Source organism: Diabrotica virgifera, chromosome 8 (genome assembly GCF_917563875.1).
Source record: "Diabrotica virgifera virgifera chromosome 8, PGI_DIABVI_V3a".
Classification (NCBI taxonomy): domain Eukaryota; kingdom Metazoa; phylum Arthropoda; class Insecta; order Coleoptera; family Chrysomelidae; genus Diabrotica; species Diabrotica virgifera.
This window is the reverse complement of record NC_065450.1, coordinates 138,759,716-138,776,138: the sequence shown is the minus strand read 5'-3', so window position 1 is coordinate 138,776,138 and position 16,423 is coordinate 138,759,716. Positions and strand designations below refer to the sequence as shown.

The following is a 16,423-nucleotide window of genomic DNA, read 5'->3' as shown; positions in this document are numbered from 1 at the left end:
CTTAAAATAGAAAATATAGTCATCTTCATTGAAGAAGGAGCTGAACATATTAAAACATGAAGTGAATTACATGGACTAAAAATATCTCTGATTCCAAAACTAATTGATATGTATATATAACATAGTATTTTTTAAGAAAACAAAAATAAATGCAAAACCACATCTTTAACACCCAATTTTTTTTTAAATTTCAAAATTTTAATTATATCTACATATTAGTTGTCAATAATATTTTTCTTAATGGGGGCTCTTAAATATTCATGAAATGCATTTCCATCGAAAGTAGAAAATTATGATAACCTGACTGAAGGTTATCATAATTTGAAAGATATATGAAATAGTTCACAACAGTTACGAGAATCCAATTTTTAGTTAGGTACATCTAATAAAAACAAGTTTATTTTTATGATACTGTATAAAACAATTTTGACAGAATGTTACAGTATATTTTCCACAGTGTGTTAGTGGTTTGGCTTTACAATTTTCTCCTTGACATCCCCTCTACTTTACACGTTTTTCATGAAGTGTTTTTCCCATCTAATCTTACGTCCATAAAAACTTTTGATGATGATGTATTTGGTCTAGTGAAGTATATTAAGAACAACTATACTTCTTGTACGAAGTGTCAATTTAAGGTAGGGAAGTGCTACAGAAAATCTAAATCTAATAAAGTAATCATTATCGACTTATTGACTCGTTTGCAGAAAAGCCATAAATTTCCTAATGCCATATCAATCAGTTATTTGACTTTTGGCAAATACCACTTCTTGTCTCTGGTGTTAGTGGCATAATTTCCAACAAACCATTCGTGTTTATCCACGCCTTCCATGTATTTATTTATTATAATAACACTTGTAGTTGAAAAACTAAATGTTTTCCTTTGAGCTTGCGATCCAATCTATTAGCTTTAGCGGGATGTTCTGTATTATCAAAATATTTATTATAATTTTTTAACACTTGTTGAAAAACTAAATGTTTTCCTTTGAGTTTGCGATCCAATCTACTAGTTTGAGCCGGATGTTCTATATTATCAAAATTACATGCTATAGGAACACACTTATTATCGTTTCATTTTAAAAAAGTATTTCTCCATTTACATCAAATCGAGAATCATATGAACCACGAGCTTTTTACTAAGGGTTTTTGTATCTTGTATAGGACACTTCAATAATCAATTTTTCCGCAAGGTTTCTAATGATCGGTATCTACATTTTTGTAAATGAATTAACAAATCTCTGCTGATAAATGAATGATCAAAAAACACTCAGTGAGTTGCAGGTTCAGGAATGCAATCTAACATATCAATTAGGTACTAGTACTTTTAGTATCAAGTAGAAGACAGCCCAAAATTTATAGCCGAATCGAATAGGCTTCCCGTATAAATTGCTTCAATGAGTTATCTCCATATTTTTATATCTTGTAACTGGTTACGACCTGAATTTGTTTACCTAAAAAATTTAATAACCAGAGAACGGCAGTTCTCGCCAGTGGCGCACACCTACACCCCCTACACGCGACACTATATATACACGAAATTTCCGATTTTCTAAATCTGACTGAATTGAAAATTGGGCCAACTCCCATCTTAAAGTTCAGGAAAAGACTCACTCATTCATATATCAACCATCCATTTTGGTCCAAGGGTGTGGATTTTACGGCTCTTCCTATTTAGGGTCTGTTTTTCGTTCTCGTTCTGAAAACTCCCAAAACTTCGAAAATTTTACTCCGACCTTTGCGGCTGCTAATAGAAGCGATCATTACCTTTCCAACGCATGTCTAATTTTGAAAATCGGTTATACCGTTCAAAAGTTACCTACCTCAGAAATATGAGTCAATTTTTATTTAAAAAAGGGAAAATGTTTGTGGATATGCATGTATGTATGTATGTATGTATGTATGTATGTATGTATGTATGTATGTATGTATGTATGTATGTATGTATGTATGTATGTATGTATGTATGTATGTATGTATGTATATATGTATGTATGTGTGTCGAAAAGTTAAACCGATCTAAATTTTTTTCTGTGTTTGAAGAGGGGGTGAGGGCCGATTCAGAACCGGTGTAGTTTGTGAGTTTTGACTACCCATAAGCCAGCTATATATAGGACTTGGTAGGTACAAAATGGCATATTTTTTGGCGGTATAGATCTTCGGTTCAAGAAGAGACAGGAGAACAGTAAATACACCAAATCAATGGCGTTGAGTTAAGCTTTTAAATGTGTCTAAGCTGTCAGGATCAGACATACAGACGGCTCAGTATAGCCGAAAAACTGAAAAACTAAACTTTGAAAATTTTGGTTTGTCGACAATTACTCAAAATTTCAACCTACAAATTACGCCAATAACAGCGTTTGTAGAAGGACTCTGGACTTAAAGTTCTAACGGTGTATACCTTATATCCGGGAAAATTCGAATTTGTAGGCTTCATAAGTATGATCAAATCTATTTCTTATGGGAAAAACGGTTTTTCAAGCTCAGTAATTCCTGTAATAGCTTCAGTTATCATACTTGACCTTAGATGCATAAGATACTACTTGTCAATACATTTCAAACTCATGCTTAGTGAACAAAATCGGTTAAGTTGTTTAGAAGTTATTAAGCTACAAAAGTATAATCCAATTAACGATTATTCCCTAAATGGTTTATGTAGTTATAGTGGTTACGACGCTAATTTGATCTGCCAACGAGCAATCCGAGTTTATTTGCCGGCCATCCCAATATTTTTTTCAATCTATTTCGAATAGAAAAAAAATCGAGTGTACATTCGATGGACACTAGATCATTTGGGAGATAATGCGACAAAGGCGGCCATTTATAAAGCTTAACGTGTAATAGAGAAGCATTGCATTCAACTTTATACATTTAATATATAAATAACTTTGAAAACCTCCTCATACAAAAATAAAAAACCGCTAAACGCCGTAAAAATGAGTGGCGCATACAATATTCCAGCTACAAAAGATATGAATATTACGTGGCGCGAAAATGTATTTTCATTTTGATGCAAAACAAAATTCTAGTTTTATGTTAAAAGGTTTTTTCATTATATTTGCTAAATTTGAAGTAAACGCGCCACAAAGGAGTTTCAAAATTCAAACTGTATCAAACTTACTCTTTTGTAGCGCGTTTTACTTCAAATTGGGCAAATATTATGAAAAAATCTTTTAATAAAACTAGAATTTTGTTTTGCATCAAGTAAAATGAACTTCCATCAAGTAATGGTCGAATCCATCAATTATTTAAAATGAAAATACATTTTTGCGCCCCGTAATATTCATATCAGATCTTTTGTAGCTGGAATATTGTATGCGCCACTCATTTTTACGGCGGCGTTTAGCGGTTTTTATTCTTGTTTTAATATAAGTACAATTATTACAATTTCTTTTCTTAAATTCAGCATCTACCAGATAGGGCTGTATCGTCGCCCCCCGTTAGGTAAATTATTCTGATTCGTTCTTTTTGCACAAACTTACTCAAAAAGAGACCCTTATAACAAATCCACAGGGTGCCGGGAAGTGCCGCGGTCGGAAAATTGTATAAACAATTTTTTTAAACGAATTTAAAAAATCAATTTTTTCACTTCGTACAAATTTAGATTAGTGTTTAGATTCTTTGCATCATTATGAGCAAAAAAGGTCTCTTGTGATTTTTCTCTAAAAATTAATTGTCGAGTTATACGCGGTTTAAAAAATTCGAAAATAAACCATTTTCAAGGCTTAATAAGTCGGTTAAAAATTATTATTATGAAAGTAAGAAGGTGACTAAATCAAAGTTTAAAGCCCCCCTACATGATCCTGAAGAAATTTGTGTCATTGACCTATTACTAAGCTGTTATTTTTAATTATTAACAATGAGCGCTAACAGCGTATTGCGACTGTCGTCAATGTGAGTGCGAGTAAGATTCACCATTCGACTGCCGGAATGGTGCATCTCTTTCGCACTCACATTGACGGCCGCCTCAATACGCTGTTAGCGCTTATTGTTAATAATTAAAAATAACAGCTTGGTAATAGGTCAGTTACACAAATTTCTTCAGGATCATGTAGGGGGCTTTAAAGTTTGATTTAGTTACTTTCTGACTTTTCAAAATAATAATTTTTAACCCAGTTATTAAGCCTTGAAAAATGGCTATTTTCGCGTTTTTCAAATTATAAATCCCTTATAACTTGACAAAAACTCATTTTAGAGGAAAATCACAAGAGACCTTTTTTGCTCATAATGACGAAAATAATCTAAAAAATTATACGAAGTAAAAAAATTGATTTTTTGAGTTTGTTTAAAAAAAATGTTTAATCAATTTTCCGACCACGGCACCTCCCGGAACCCTGTTGGTTTGTTATAAGGACATCTTTTTGAGTAAGTTTGTGAAAAAAAAAACGAATTGGAATAATTTCCCTACCTAAAAGCCGCCTCCGTGACTTAAGTTCAATTTATCGTACGACGGGACGTGGACGACACGTGCCGTAGAACAATAGACGGCGCACGTCTCCGGTACCGTCATGTTCCATTGTACGATAAACTAACCAATTCTTTCACATTAGACGATTCTTCAACATGCCCCGTACGATAGCCGTGTTGTCCTCCTCCCCGTTGTAAGATAAATTGGACTTTACCATTAAATTAAAACAGGGTTTTAAAGAAAATAATTAGGTTATTTAGTTACGATTATTAAAATAACTACAACAAACTTCCAAAATGCAAAAATAATATTTATACAGTATACAACACTATCTACTAGACTGTCCTAAATATTCCTTTTAGATATCCTTATAACCTGAGAAATAGATTTTGATAACACTTTAATTCCATACTACTTGTTGACAATTGGGTACTAAAATAATATGCACACAATTTAGTAGCTAATTACCGTAGGGTGTAATCTGTAAATGGTAATCTGTTAGTCTGAAAATCAATAAAGCTAAGACAAAAATAATGGTGGTCGACAGATTCGACATTATTCAACTGACTAACATGTTACAGGAATACCAGATAGTAAACACCTTTGTCTATCTCGGGTCTAGTATAACTAACGATGGTAACTGTGAAGCAGAAGTTCGGAGCCGTATTGGTATGGCAAAAAATGCGATGAGTCGCCTAACTAAAGTTTGGAAAGACAGATCTATCTCTCAAAATATCAAGATGAGACTGGTGAATGCCCTTGTATTCTCAATATTTCTATACGGAGCAGAGACTTGGACTCTTCGCGCATGCAAAAAATTGATGCCTTTGAGATGTTGTGCTGGATAAGAATGCTACGCATACCTTGGATAGCTCATAGAACAAACCTTTCCATTCTAAACCAACTCAATATTAAAAAAAGGCTGTCCACAATATGTCTGCAACGAATTCTGCAATTCTTTGGTCACGTGGTTCGCAGAGGTTACGACAGTTTGGAGAGATTAATTGTTTCTGGAAACGTTCCGGGGAGAAGATAAAGAGGACGACCACCAACTAGATGGTCTGACCAAATAAAGCATTCAGCTGGAAACTCATTCTGCAAAGCTCTTGGAGCAGCTGAAGATGGAGAAACATTGTTAGGAATATTGGAATAGGGAAACAACAAGAGAGAGAGAGAGAGAGAGAGAGAGAGAGAGAGAGAGAGAGAGAGAGAGAGAGAGAGAGAGAGAGAGAGAGAGAGAGAGAGAGAGAGAGAGAGAGAGAGACAGAGAGAGAGAGAAAGAGAAAGAGAGAGAGAGAGAGAGAGAGAGAGAGAGAGAGAGAGAGAGAGAGAGTAATCTGTAAATAAATAAAAAAATAGTAATATTGCTTTTCTACGACCGTTTCATAACAAGTTTATTATTCACTATTTTTAAATAGATAATAACACCCATTACTTTATCCATGAGTAATACTTCATTACTCACGGGTCGTTATACTAATGAGTTTAATTCATCAAGTGATGCATGCCTATAGGCGAAGCAATAAAGCACTGAACCTCCGAAAAAAAAACGACGAGACGGATCTTAATAACTCCTTTTGCATTCGATTCGTGAATGCGCCAGGAAACTTTGTGACTCCTAGGAATGGGATAATATTGAAAAACTGCATACAAAGAATGCATTCTTAAAGTGCATCTTAAACAGAAAATAGAAAAATTCAGAACTCGTCAATTATCGGCAGAAAAAAATTCAATTTTGTTACACGGGGGTTTTTGGGGTCGCTGAAATTTACTTTCGGTGAATTTCATTTTCATTTTACTGTATTCTCCAGTAAGAGACGAATTGGTTAGCCCAAACGGTGTTTGCATGATGTATTGTCGGAAAAAGGATTCCGTTACATCGCCTTTCATAGCTTTATTGTTATAAAGCTTGATTTTGCTATTCGCCGGGCTACCAGAATATTTTATTTTCTCATTTCACACATAGAGGTCGCGCTAAGCATACTCTGGTGGGTTTCTTCTATAAATCCACCAAATAATAATTGCATTTTACTTGAATTCGAACACTCACCTAGTGTCCCCTGATGACGAGTTGACATGACTCGAAACTAGTCGGGCTCCAGTGAGGTTCGAATCCAACTAAAATGCAATTATCCATTTCATTTTACTGTATTCTCCAGTAAGAGACGAATTGGTTAGCCCAAACGGTGTTTGCATGATGTATTGTCGGAAAAAGGATTCCGTTACATCGCCTTTCATAGCTTTATTGTTATAAAGCTTGATTTTGCTATTCGCCGGGCTACCAAGAGAATATTTTATTTTCTCATTTCACACATAGAGGTCGTGCTAAGCATAAACTATGCTAAAAACCACTAATTATTAAAATCTTTTAAATTCGTCGCACAGAAAGGTATTAGAGACAATTATGTCAATATACTGTCAATTATGACAGAAATAGGTAGTATATTATGAACTAGAATCTAAACTAAAATCTTCATTGACATTTAAGTTTTTATCAAGTTCAAGAAGGAAAGAATAGATCTCTGTTAATTGTTTAATATCTGTTCTTTTATTAATTGTCTGTTCATTCTGATAAATAAATGCCATTTCAAGAAAAGTTCTTTTGTGATAGTTCTTTTCATTTGTTAAAATTTTTACAGATTCAAAGTCCATATTATGGCTTTCATTTACAACATGTGTAGCTAAAGAGCACCTGTCTGGATATAATCTACAATCACTTTTATGACTTGTCATACGATCTTTTACTCGTCTAGTTGTCTGGCCTATGTACTGTTTGTCACAATCAATACATGGTATACTGTAAACTACATCAGTTAATAGCTCTTTTGGAGATCTATCTTTCATCTTTGAAAATAAGCTATTAATAGTTAAAACTGGTTTACTAGCTATTTTGATGTTTAGCTCGTTTTTTACAATTCGTGTGAGTTTTGGTGTAATCTCTCTAATGAAAGGTAAAGAGATGAATGAAACTACTTCCGGAATGACAACACTATTATTGTTAGCTGTATTATGATTATCTACAATAGTTGGTGTGATAGATGGAGTGTTAAATAATAACTGTTTTAACATTACAGGAGGATAAGAATTAAATCCATCTATTACACCAACTATTGTAGATAATCATAATACAGCTAACAATAATAGTGTTGTCATTCCGGAAGTAGTTTCATTCATCTCTTTACCTTTCATTAGAGAGATTACACCAAAACTCACACGAATTGTAAAAAACGAGCTAAACATCAAAATAGCTAGTAAACCAGTTTTAACTATTAATAACTTATTTTCAAAGATGAAAGATAGATCTCCAAAACAGCTATTAACTGATGTAGTTTACAGTATACCATGTATTGATTGTGACAAACAGTACATAGGCCAGACAACTAGACGAGTAAAAGATCGTATGACAAGTCATAAAAGTGATTGTAGATTATATCCAGACAGGTGCTCTTTAGCTACACATGTTGTAAATGAAAGCCATAATATGGACTTTAAATCTGTAAAAATTTTAACAAATGAAAAGAACTATCACAAAAGAACTTTTCTTGAAATGGCATTTATTTATCAGAATGAACAGACAATTAATAAAAGAACAGATATTAAACAATTAACAGCGATCTATTCTTTCCTTCTTGAACTTGATAAAAACTTAAATGTCAATAAAGATTTTAGTTTAGATTCTAGTTCATAATATACTACCTATTTCTGTCATAATTGACAGTATATTGACATAATTGTCTCTAATACCTTTCTGTGCGACGAATTTAAAAGATTTTAATAATTAGTGGTTTTTAGTATAGTTATTTATATTATAGTTCCATTTTTTATCTTTTTTATTGTTATATTTTTAATTTTTAATAACATTCACTGCAATTCTTTTTGTTAATGCCGCTTTTTTACACATTTATAACATCGTTGACTAAAATCTCAAACTGGTGAGTTATTTTTTAATACCCAGTTTCACTATTATACCTTTAATATTATTTCAGCGTCCCTGATGATGTTAACGACTGTTAACGAAATATTGGAATCGTAGAAAAGAGTACACTGAGTCTTCCATTTCAGCTGTTAACCCAATAATTTGTAAATTGATAATTACTAATCAGCTGTGATCATTTCTAGTTTATATATACAGCGTGTCTACTTGAGTTGGAAACATATGGGAAACTTTTTTATTATTAATTTTACGAAAAAAAGTTATTCTTTATAAAAAGTTCTGCATGCCCCAAAACCTAAGATTCAATCATCAGATATCAAATTTTCTGAATATTATACGAGGTATGTCAAAAAATATGAACTTCGTTCAAGAGTAAAGTACATTTATTTCTCTCAATATCGAAAATGCTTATTCTGAAAAGTTGTTTGGAAATAAAAACTAAGCTCAAATATGCAATTACATGCTTCTAATTGGAAAAAAATATTTTCCAAATTTTTCTCAAATTTATTGATACAACTTCGTTTTGATTCATTGCACATACGATAACTCTTTTATTATTACTTTTAGGAAAAAAAGGTATTCTTTATAAAAAGCTCTGTAGGTCATAAGGCCGAAGATGCAACCAACAGATATCACATTTTATTAATTTTATACGAGTTATGTCAAAAAATATGAATTTCACTCAAGAGTAAAGTACCTTTATTTTTCACAATATTGAAAACAGTTATTAAAACAGTTGTTTAGAACTAAAAACTATGTGTCAATATGCAATTACATCCTTCTAATTGAAATACTGTGAAATATAAAGGTGCTATAATATTGAGCGAATTTCACATTTTTTGACACACCTCGTATAAAATTAATAAAAGTTGATATATCATGGTTGTGTCTTAGATTTTAGACCATGCAAAGCTTTTTACGAAGAATAACTTTTTTTCGTAAAATGAATAATAAACGAGTTATCATATTTGTAATAATTAAAAACAATGTTGGGTATCCTTAAATACTTTTTTCAATAAGAAGCATGTAATTGCATATTTGATCTTAGTTTTTAATTCCAAACAACTTTTTATCATAAGAATTTTCGATATTGAGAGAAATAAAGGTACTTTATCCTTGACCGAAATTCATATTTTTTGACATACCTCGTATAATATTCAGAAAATTTGATATCTGATGATTGAATCTTAGGTTTTGGGGCATGCAGAACTTATTATAAAGAATAACTTTTTTTCGTAAAATTAATAATAAAAAAGTTTCCCATATCTGTATATATATATATATATATATATATATATATATATATATATATATTTCATATTTTTTCATATAATTCATATTTTTTGACATACCTCGTATAATATTCAGAAAATTTGATATCTGATGATTGAATCTTAGGTTTTGGGGCATGCAGAACTTATTATAAAGAATAACTTTTTTTCGTAAAATTAATAATAAAAAAGTTTCCCATATCTGTATATATATATATATATATATATATATATATATATATATATATATATATATATATACACAAAGGAAAGGATCAATGGGAAAGCAGCTGAATAATGGAGCCAAGAGTACTCTTTTTTTCAAATATCAAATATTTCGGTATTTATTTGATACCATCATCAGTGATAGCTAAAAGATTGTTTTGGTGAGCTACATTACAAAATATAAATTGAAAATTTCGACTTACAAAATTGAGAATGTGGCTATGTTGTTAAAAAAAATATGTAGAAAAGCCTCCAGAGGGGAAACATGTTGTGATTTAAAAATTATTGTCAATAAAACACAAAAAACATCTGAACAACAAAAAACTGTAACAATACACATTTGAATAAATTAATTAAAACGAATAAAAATTTTTTTGAATATTAAAATCTAAACATTGGAAAACAGACATTAAGTAGGTACAACTTGTACTTTTTTGTACATGAAAAAATTTTTGAAATGTCATGTACAAAAAAGTACAAGTTGTACCTACTTAATGTCTGTTTTCCAATGTTTAGATTTTAATATTCAAAAAAATTTTTATTCGTTTTAATTAATTTATTCAAATGTGTATTGTTACAGTTTTTTGTTGTTCAGATGTTTTTTGTGTTTTATTGACAATAATTTTTAAATCACAACATGTTTCCCCTCTGGAGGCTTTTCTACATATTTTTTTTTAACAACATAGCCACATTCTCAATTTTGTAAGTCGAAATTTTCAATTTATATTTTGTAATGTAGCTCACCAAAACAATCTTTTAGCTATCACTGATGATGGTATCAAATAAATACCGAAATATTTGATATTTGAAAAAAAGAGTACTCTTGGCTCCATTATTCAGCTGCTTTCCCATTGATCCTTTCCTTTGTGTATTCAATTGTTCAGCTGTGATCAAGACTTGGATATATATATATATATATATATATATATATATATATATATATATATAGATATTAACTGTAGCTACAGGCACCCAGTAAACCGACGTCAATGGAGCTCCCGGTGTATATTGTATATAGTAAATATTGATATTTAGGCACCCCGAAACTATTTGATAAATAGGCACCCAAGCTGTATAAAATTTTGATAATATATTACAAACAAGCACCACGCAGCATTGCCACATTTATGGGGGTCACATTGACTGTTTTTCTGATTAAAATGTATATTAGTTATTTAAACTCGACACTAATTTTACATGTTCATAAAATATGCATGTAAAAGTGGGTGCCACTAATTATCGTAATAAAAAAATATGCAATTTTATTCGAATGAAGAAAGACCTCAAACGCATTAAACTTTATTTTATTTTAAATTTGTGCGTATACAATGTGTCCACGGATGGGGCCCAAGAGGAAAAACTTTTTTATTTTCAATTTTAGCGAAAAATATCATTCTTGATAAAAAGTTTTGCTTGTTCTAAAACCCCATAAAACGAAGTAAAATTCAAGTTTTTCAAAACCTGCTTAATTTTGTAGCCAATTTTATGTAAATCCCTATAAATTTTTGCACTAAGTTTGAAATCGTAACAATAATCTAGGGTTGCTAAGCTACATTGTAGCTTAGTAGCTGTCAACTCCGATAAATAATTTGCAAATTGCCATTCTTTTTCGGTAAGACAATGTTAAGCATCCAACAAAGAATTTATCTTGTAAATATTGAAGATTTGAAACAAGCAATCATTAATGCCGTCAGAGGAATCACCCCAGACATGCTAATACTTAAACGATTATAAAAAATTTAAAAATAGGGTGGAGAGATGTTTTCAAGTTGGTGTAGGCTACGTCGAATAGTTGTTGTTTTATTTACTGTTAGTTTTCCTATTTTCCTTTATTATTGTTTTGATATTGATATTAAAATTTACTGTTTTTTTTATAGGGTTTTAGAACAACAAAAAAATATTTATCAAGAATGACAGTTCACAAGACAAATTCAACTTATTATTTAATGAACGGTTAACATTCTAAAAAAAATGACAATTCACAAATTACTATTTATTGTTGACAGCTACTAAGTTACATTGTAGCTCAGCAACACTATTAGATTATGTATTGTTACGATTTCGAACTTAGTGCAAAAATTTATAGGTAGATATTTACATAAAATTGACTACAAAATTAAGCAGGTTTTGAAAAACTTAAATTTTATTTCATTTTATCGGGTTTTAGAACAAGCAAAACTTTTTATCAAGAATGACATTTTTCTCTAAAATTGAAAATAAAAAAGTTTTTCCTCTTGGGCACCCCAACCGTGGACACACTGTATAATATGTTCATCAAAAATAAACTATCAAAACTGCATAACAGAAAGACATACTTGCTAAACAAACAAAATATACACTAAAAACAAAATAAATAATAATAAACTACGGAATATCTTCTTCTTATACTTGTTGTAGATCTGTCGATTTCTTAATTCCGACGTTGAAGTATTTCTTGAGAGGTAGACTACCAGCTATAACTCCATCTTTTTGGTGCTCTCCCCGGTGGACGCTTACCTGCTGGCTTTCCTTCTAGTGCAATTCCTTGTAGTCTGTGCTCCTCCATTCTTTATACATGACTGAACCATTCTCTTCATTTTTTGCCTACCCATCTGACTACATCTTGCACACCACATTGTTCCCTGATGAAGTTGTTTCGTATTATATCTCTTCTTGTCTTCCCTGCTATTGATCTTAGTGTATTCATTTCGGCTGTCCGTAGCATACTTTTGGTTTTATTGGTGTCTTCTCTTGATTCAATGTCATAGCTCATAACAGGTCTGATGCAAGTTTTATAAATTCTAACTTTGCTGTCCATTGTCATGTATGGGTTATTCCAGACCACATCTCTCAAACATCCGGACAAGACGGCGGTCTTGTTAATTTGTCCTCTTAGGTCTCTGGTTGGGGCATAACTTAATAAGTCTACACCTAGATATTTAAACTGGTTTAGCTGTTCTATGGGTTTCCTCTTTACCACGAGCTTGCACCTAATTTAACGTTTCGCGAAGGTAATGCATTTTGTTTTCTGCGTGGATATGTTCATGCGAGTCGTCGACATGCTTGGTAGAATCGATTAAGTTGTCTCTGTAGGCCATCCTCATCCTCTGAAATCAGGGCTGCATCATCCGCATAGCACACTACACTGATTCTACTGTGACCAAGTCTGTATCCTAGTTGTAGCAATTCCACATCTTCTATTATTTCATCCATTAGTATATTGAATAGAAATGGACTGATGCTGTCTCCCTGTCTGATTCCTCCTGGTGTTGGTATGTTGGTCGTAGTGGTGTCTTATGTTTTAATTTTTGTCGTGCTGTTATTGTTCATTAATTTGTTTTATGACTTCTCTGCTCTTTGTCTGTAAATCCAATGTATCCTTAAATATGACTGTGAATAACTTCATTGTCGTATTTAAGAGAGTTATTCCTCTGTAGTTGTCCGGATATGATCTTTGTCCTTTCTTAAAAATGGGTATTGTGATACTGGTGTGCCAATCTTGTGGTATCTCTGCTCTGTCTAAAATTTTGTTAAACAATGTTGTGAGACAATAATTAGTTACTTTCTGACCGCTGTATTTCAGCAGTTCGTTCGGTATTCCATCAGTACCTGGCGATCATCTATTCTTTAAGATCTTCATTCTCGCTTCTCCTTCAGTTTCTTTAGTTATATACCTGTCTTCTGTTTTGTAATCGTGTTCGTCATTGGCTTCTTCACCTTGGTAGGGTTCTTTGAAATATTATCCCATGGGTCAGTTGGTATTCCTATTGTCTGTACAAATTAATTTATTGTTTTTTTTTCTGTTTTTTAGCATTTTCCAAACTTTCCTCTGTGCGCCATAGATGTAGTGATCCATGTCACTTGTGAACTTGATTCAATGCTCTCTTTTTATTGTTCTTATTAGCGAATTTATTCTGTTTGTTTTTTCTATATAGATGGCGCGTTGTTCCTGCGTTCCGGTGCTTTTGTAACACATGTTCTCTTTTGTTCTGCGAGTTCTTTGACTTCTTGACAAAACCATGGTTTGTTGTTTCTTGAATGAAATGAAACTAGTAGAGTTGGGAAATTTAGCGATAAAAACGTATAAATTTAAATTCTACTTATTGTTTCCCACCTTTAGACGAATCAAAGGAGAATGTCAACTAAAACAGTCACTCTCACAGTGGCAGTTGCTAAACTCGTGCGATACGTCTAAAGGTGGGAAACAGTAAATATAATGTAAATTTATAGGTTTTTGTCGCTAAACTTCCCACATCTACTAGTTTTATTTTTTTTATTTAATAACTTATTATGTTTTCCATCTTTTACGTGATTTTGTCGGTTTTTAGCGAGCTCATCACTGTATATACACTTGAGTCCACGAGTCTTTACCCGTGCCTTATTAATACCTGGCGAGATAAAACACATACTTTTTATCTAACATCTTTCTGTTCACGCATGAAACTAATGACAAACCAGTTACCGCCTCTTATTAAGTAAAAACACATGTTATTTTTATGAACGATCTACGCTCAGTACAATGAAAAGAGATAGGTACAAAAAAGATGATTGGGGATGTTTTCACATATTTAAGTACAATTTCTGACGTTTTGGTTTCTTTACATTTATGGCTGTCAATTTGTTGAAGTTTTTTATAGTATACAAACAGTTATTTTCCCAACTAATTTTATATTGGAGTTTGAAATTTTATGATAAGTTTCTGTTATTTTACGATTAATTTTGACAACTAACCTCATTGACACAGTTAAGGAATACTTGTGTTCAATGTTCCGACAAAGTGAATAAAATATCAAAAAGAAAATATGTTATTAATTTTTTTTTATAAATTGTGTATTTATTTATTAATCAATGATAATAAAAGAATTTATTAAGCTACTTCAAATGTAGCTGTAATTCTGCACCAAAATTTTAAAGCAAAACTTAGGTACATTTGACATTTTATTTATTTGATAACATCAAATTTTAACCCGTGATTGGAACAGTAGCTACTTACTGTCACTTGCTGTTGCCTTTAGTAAATTTCCGACTTATTTCGTATGCTTTAACTTGAAAAAATGAAGCACGGGTAAAGACTCACCTGTATAGAGATGTTTAAAATAATGGTATAAATTCAATTTATCGAAAAGAGTCCACTTTGGAGAAAAATCCCGAGACAGGTCGATTTTTATTTCTAAATTATGGTTTCTTGACATATTACATACTTTAATAGTGACTTCATTCATTTGGGCGTTTGATGTAATCGATGATTTTTTAAAATGAAAACAGGGGTCGTGTGGTAGCTCATTTGAAAGGTTAGGCAACTCTCTAATCAGTAATATAAACAATAACATTACTATTGATACAGGGTGGCCAAAATATATTTTTTGAAATAAACTAATTGGCGCAAAAAGAAGAATATAATTAGATATGCAATTTCTTTAACTCAAAATACATTTTACTAATGTAAGAAAATATAAAAAAAACAAAAGACTAAGAATATAATTAGATATGCAATTTCTTTAACTCAAAATAAGAAGAATATAATTAGATATGCAATTTCTTTAACTCAAAATACATTTTACTAATGTAAGAAAATATAAAAAAAAACAAAAGACTAAGTTTTTCAACCTAATAAAAATGGTATACATTTTTATTTTTATAAAAAAAATGTTTATTTCATACATAAACATTACTTCTTGCATAAATTAAATGCCAAACAGCCACTCACCTACTTGCTGGCAGTTTGAAGATTTAATTTAAGCGAAAAGCAATGTTTATTTATCAAATAAACATATTTTTCTCTGTTTTTCTCTGTTCTCACAGTAGTAGAATGTATTTTGAGTTAAATAAAAAACATACTTTCTTCTTTAATTCAAAATAATTTTTTGGCCACCCTTTATAAATAAGGATTATGTTTATATTACCGAATAGAGAATTAAATAACCTTTTAAATGAGCTACTACACGGCCCCTATTCCCATTTAAAAAAATCATCGATTACGTCACCACGCCCTAATGAATGACGTTAGTATTATGGCATATATGTCAAAAAATCATACTTTAAAATTAAAAATCGACCTGTCTCGGGATTTTTCTCCAAAGTGGCCATAAAATGAATTTATTCCATAATTTAGAATCTCTCTGTATATGGATTTTAAATCTGTACATTTATGTTGGCGATTCTGTTTGTGGTAGGGGAGCAAAGTATGCTAAATTTGCAGTCACTCGAACGCTTTGGGGACCTATTGGGTTGTGAAGAGTAGGTCCCAAAACCAAAAAAAGTTAAGTAAAGTTTTCAATTTTAGTAGGCGCTTGCCATTTTTTAATTTAATTTTCCGTTTCCAACAATCGTTTTTTCCGGTTATAACGCCATCTATCCATAATTCGAAAAAATGTTTCGCATAAAAGTTACTTATTTCTACGTATGGAACGCAAATCTGCAATAAAAAATGGGGGCTCCTACTTAGGATTTTAAAGTAACCCCCCACCCCACCTCCGTGGAAGGTCATGTGTGGTGCCATTCTATATATTTTTCAAAAATGTTGAATAAGTGTATTTTACAGTTTTTCGATCTACTGTTCATTTCGCGAAATATCGCGGGATTCGTATTTAAAATATAAAATTTGCCCCCACC

At 31.6% G+C, this 16,423-nt stretch overlaps 1 protein-coding gene across 2 annotated transcripts in view; it reads left to right on the top strand.

Moving 5' to 3' along the window:
- The window catches only part of LOC126889371 (glutathione S-transferase 1-like), a 134,413-nt gene that overhangs the window by 75,766 nt on the left and 42,224 nt on the right, over positions 1-16,423 (top strand). Inside the window, exon 1 of one of the 2 annotated variants that reach the window (XM_050657624.1) lies at positions 420-635. The exons of the other annotated variant lie outside the window; for it this stretch is intronic. Coding sequence (XP_050513581.1) covers positions 435-635 — 201 coding nt within the window. The 5' untranslated portion in view covers positions 420-434. Of the gene's footprint in view, positions 1-419; positions 636-16,423 lie in introns of those variants that run through there. 2 annotated transcript variants of the gene reach the window in all.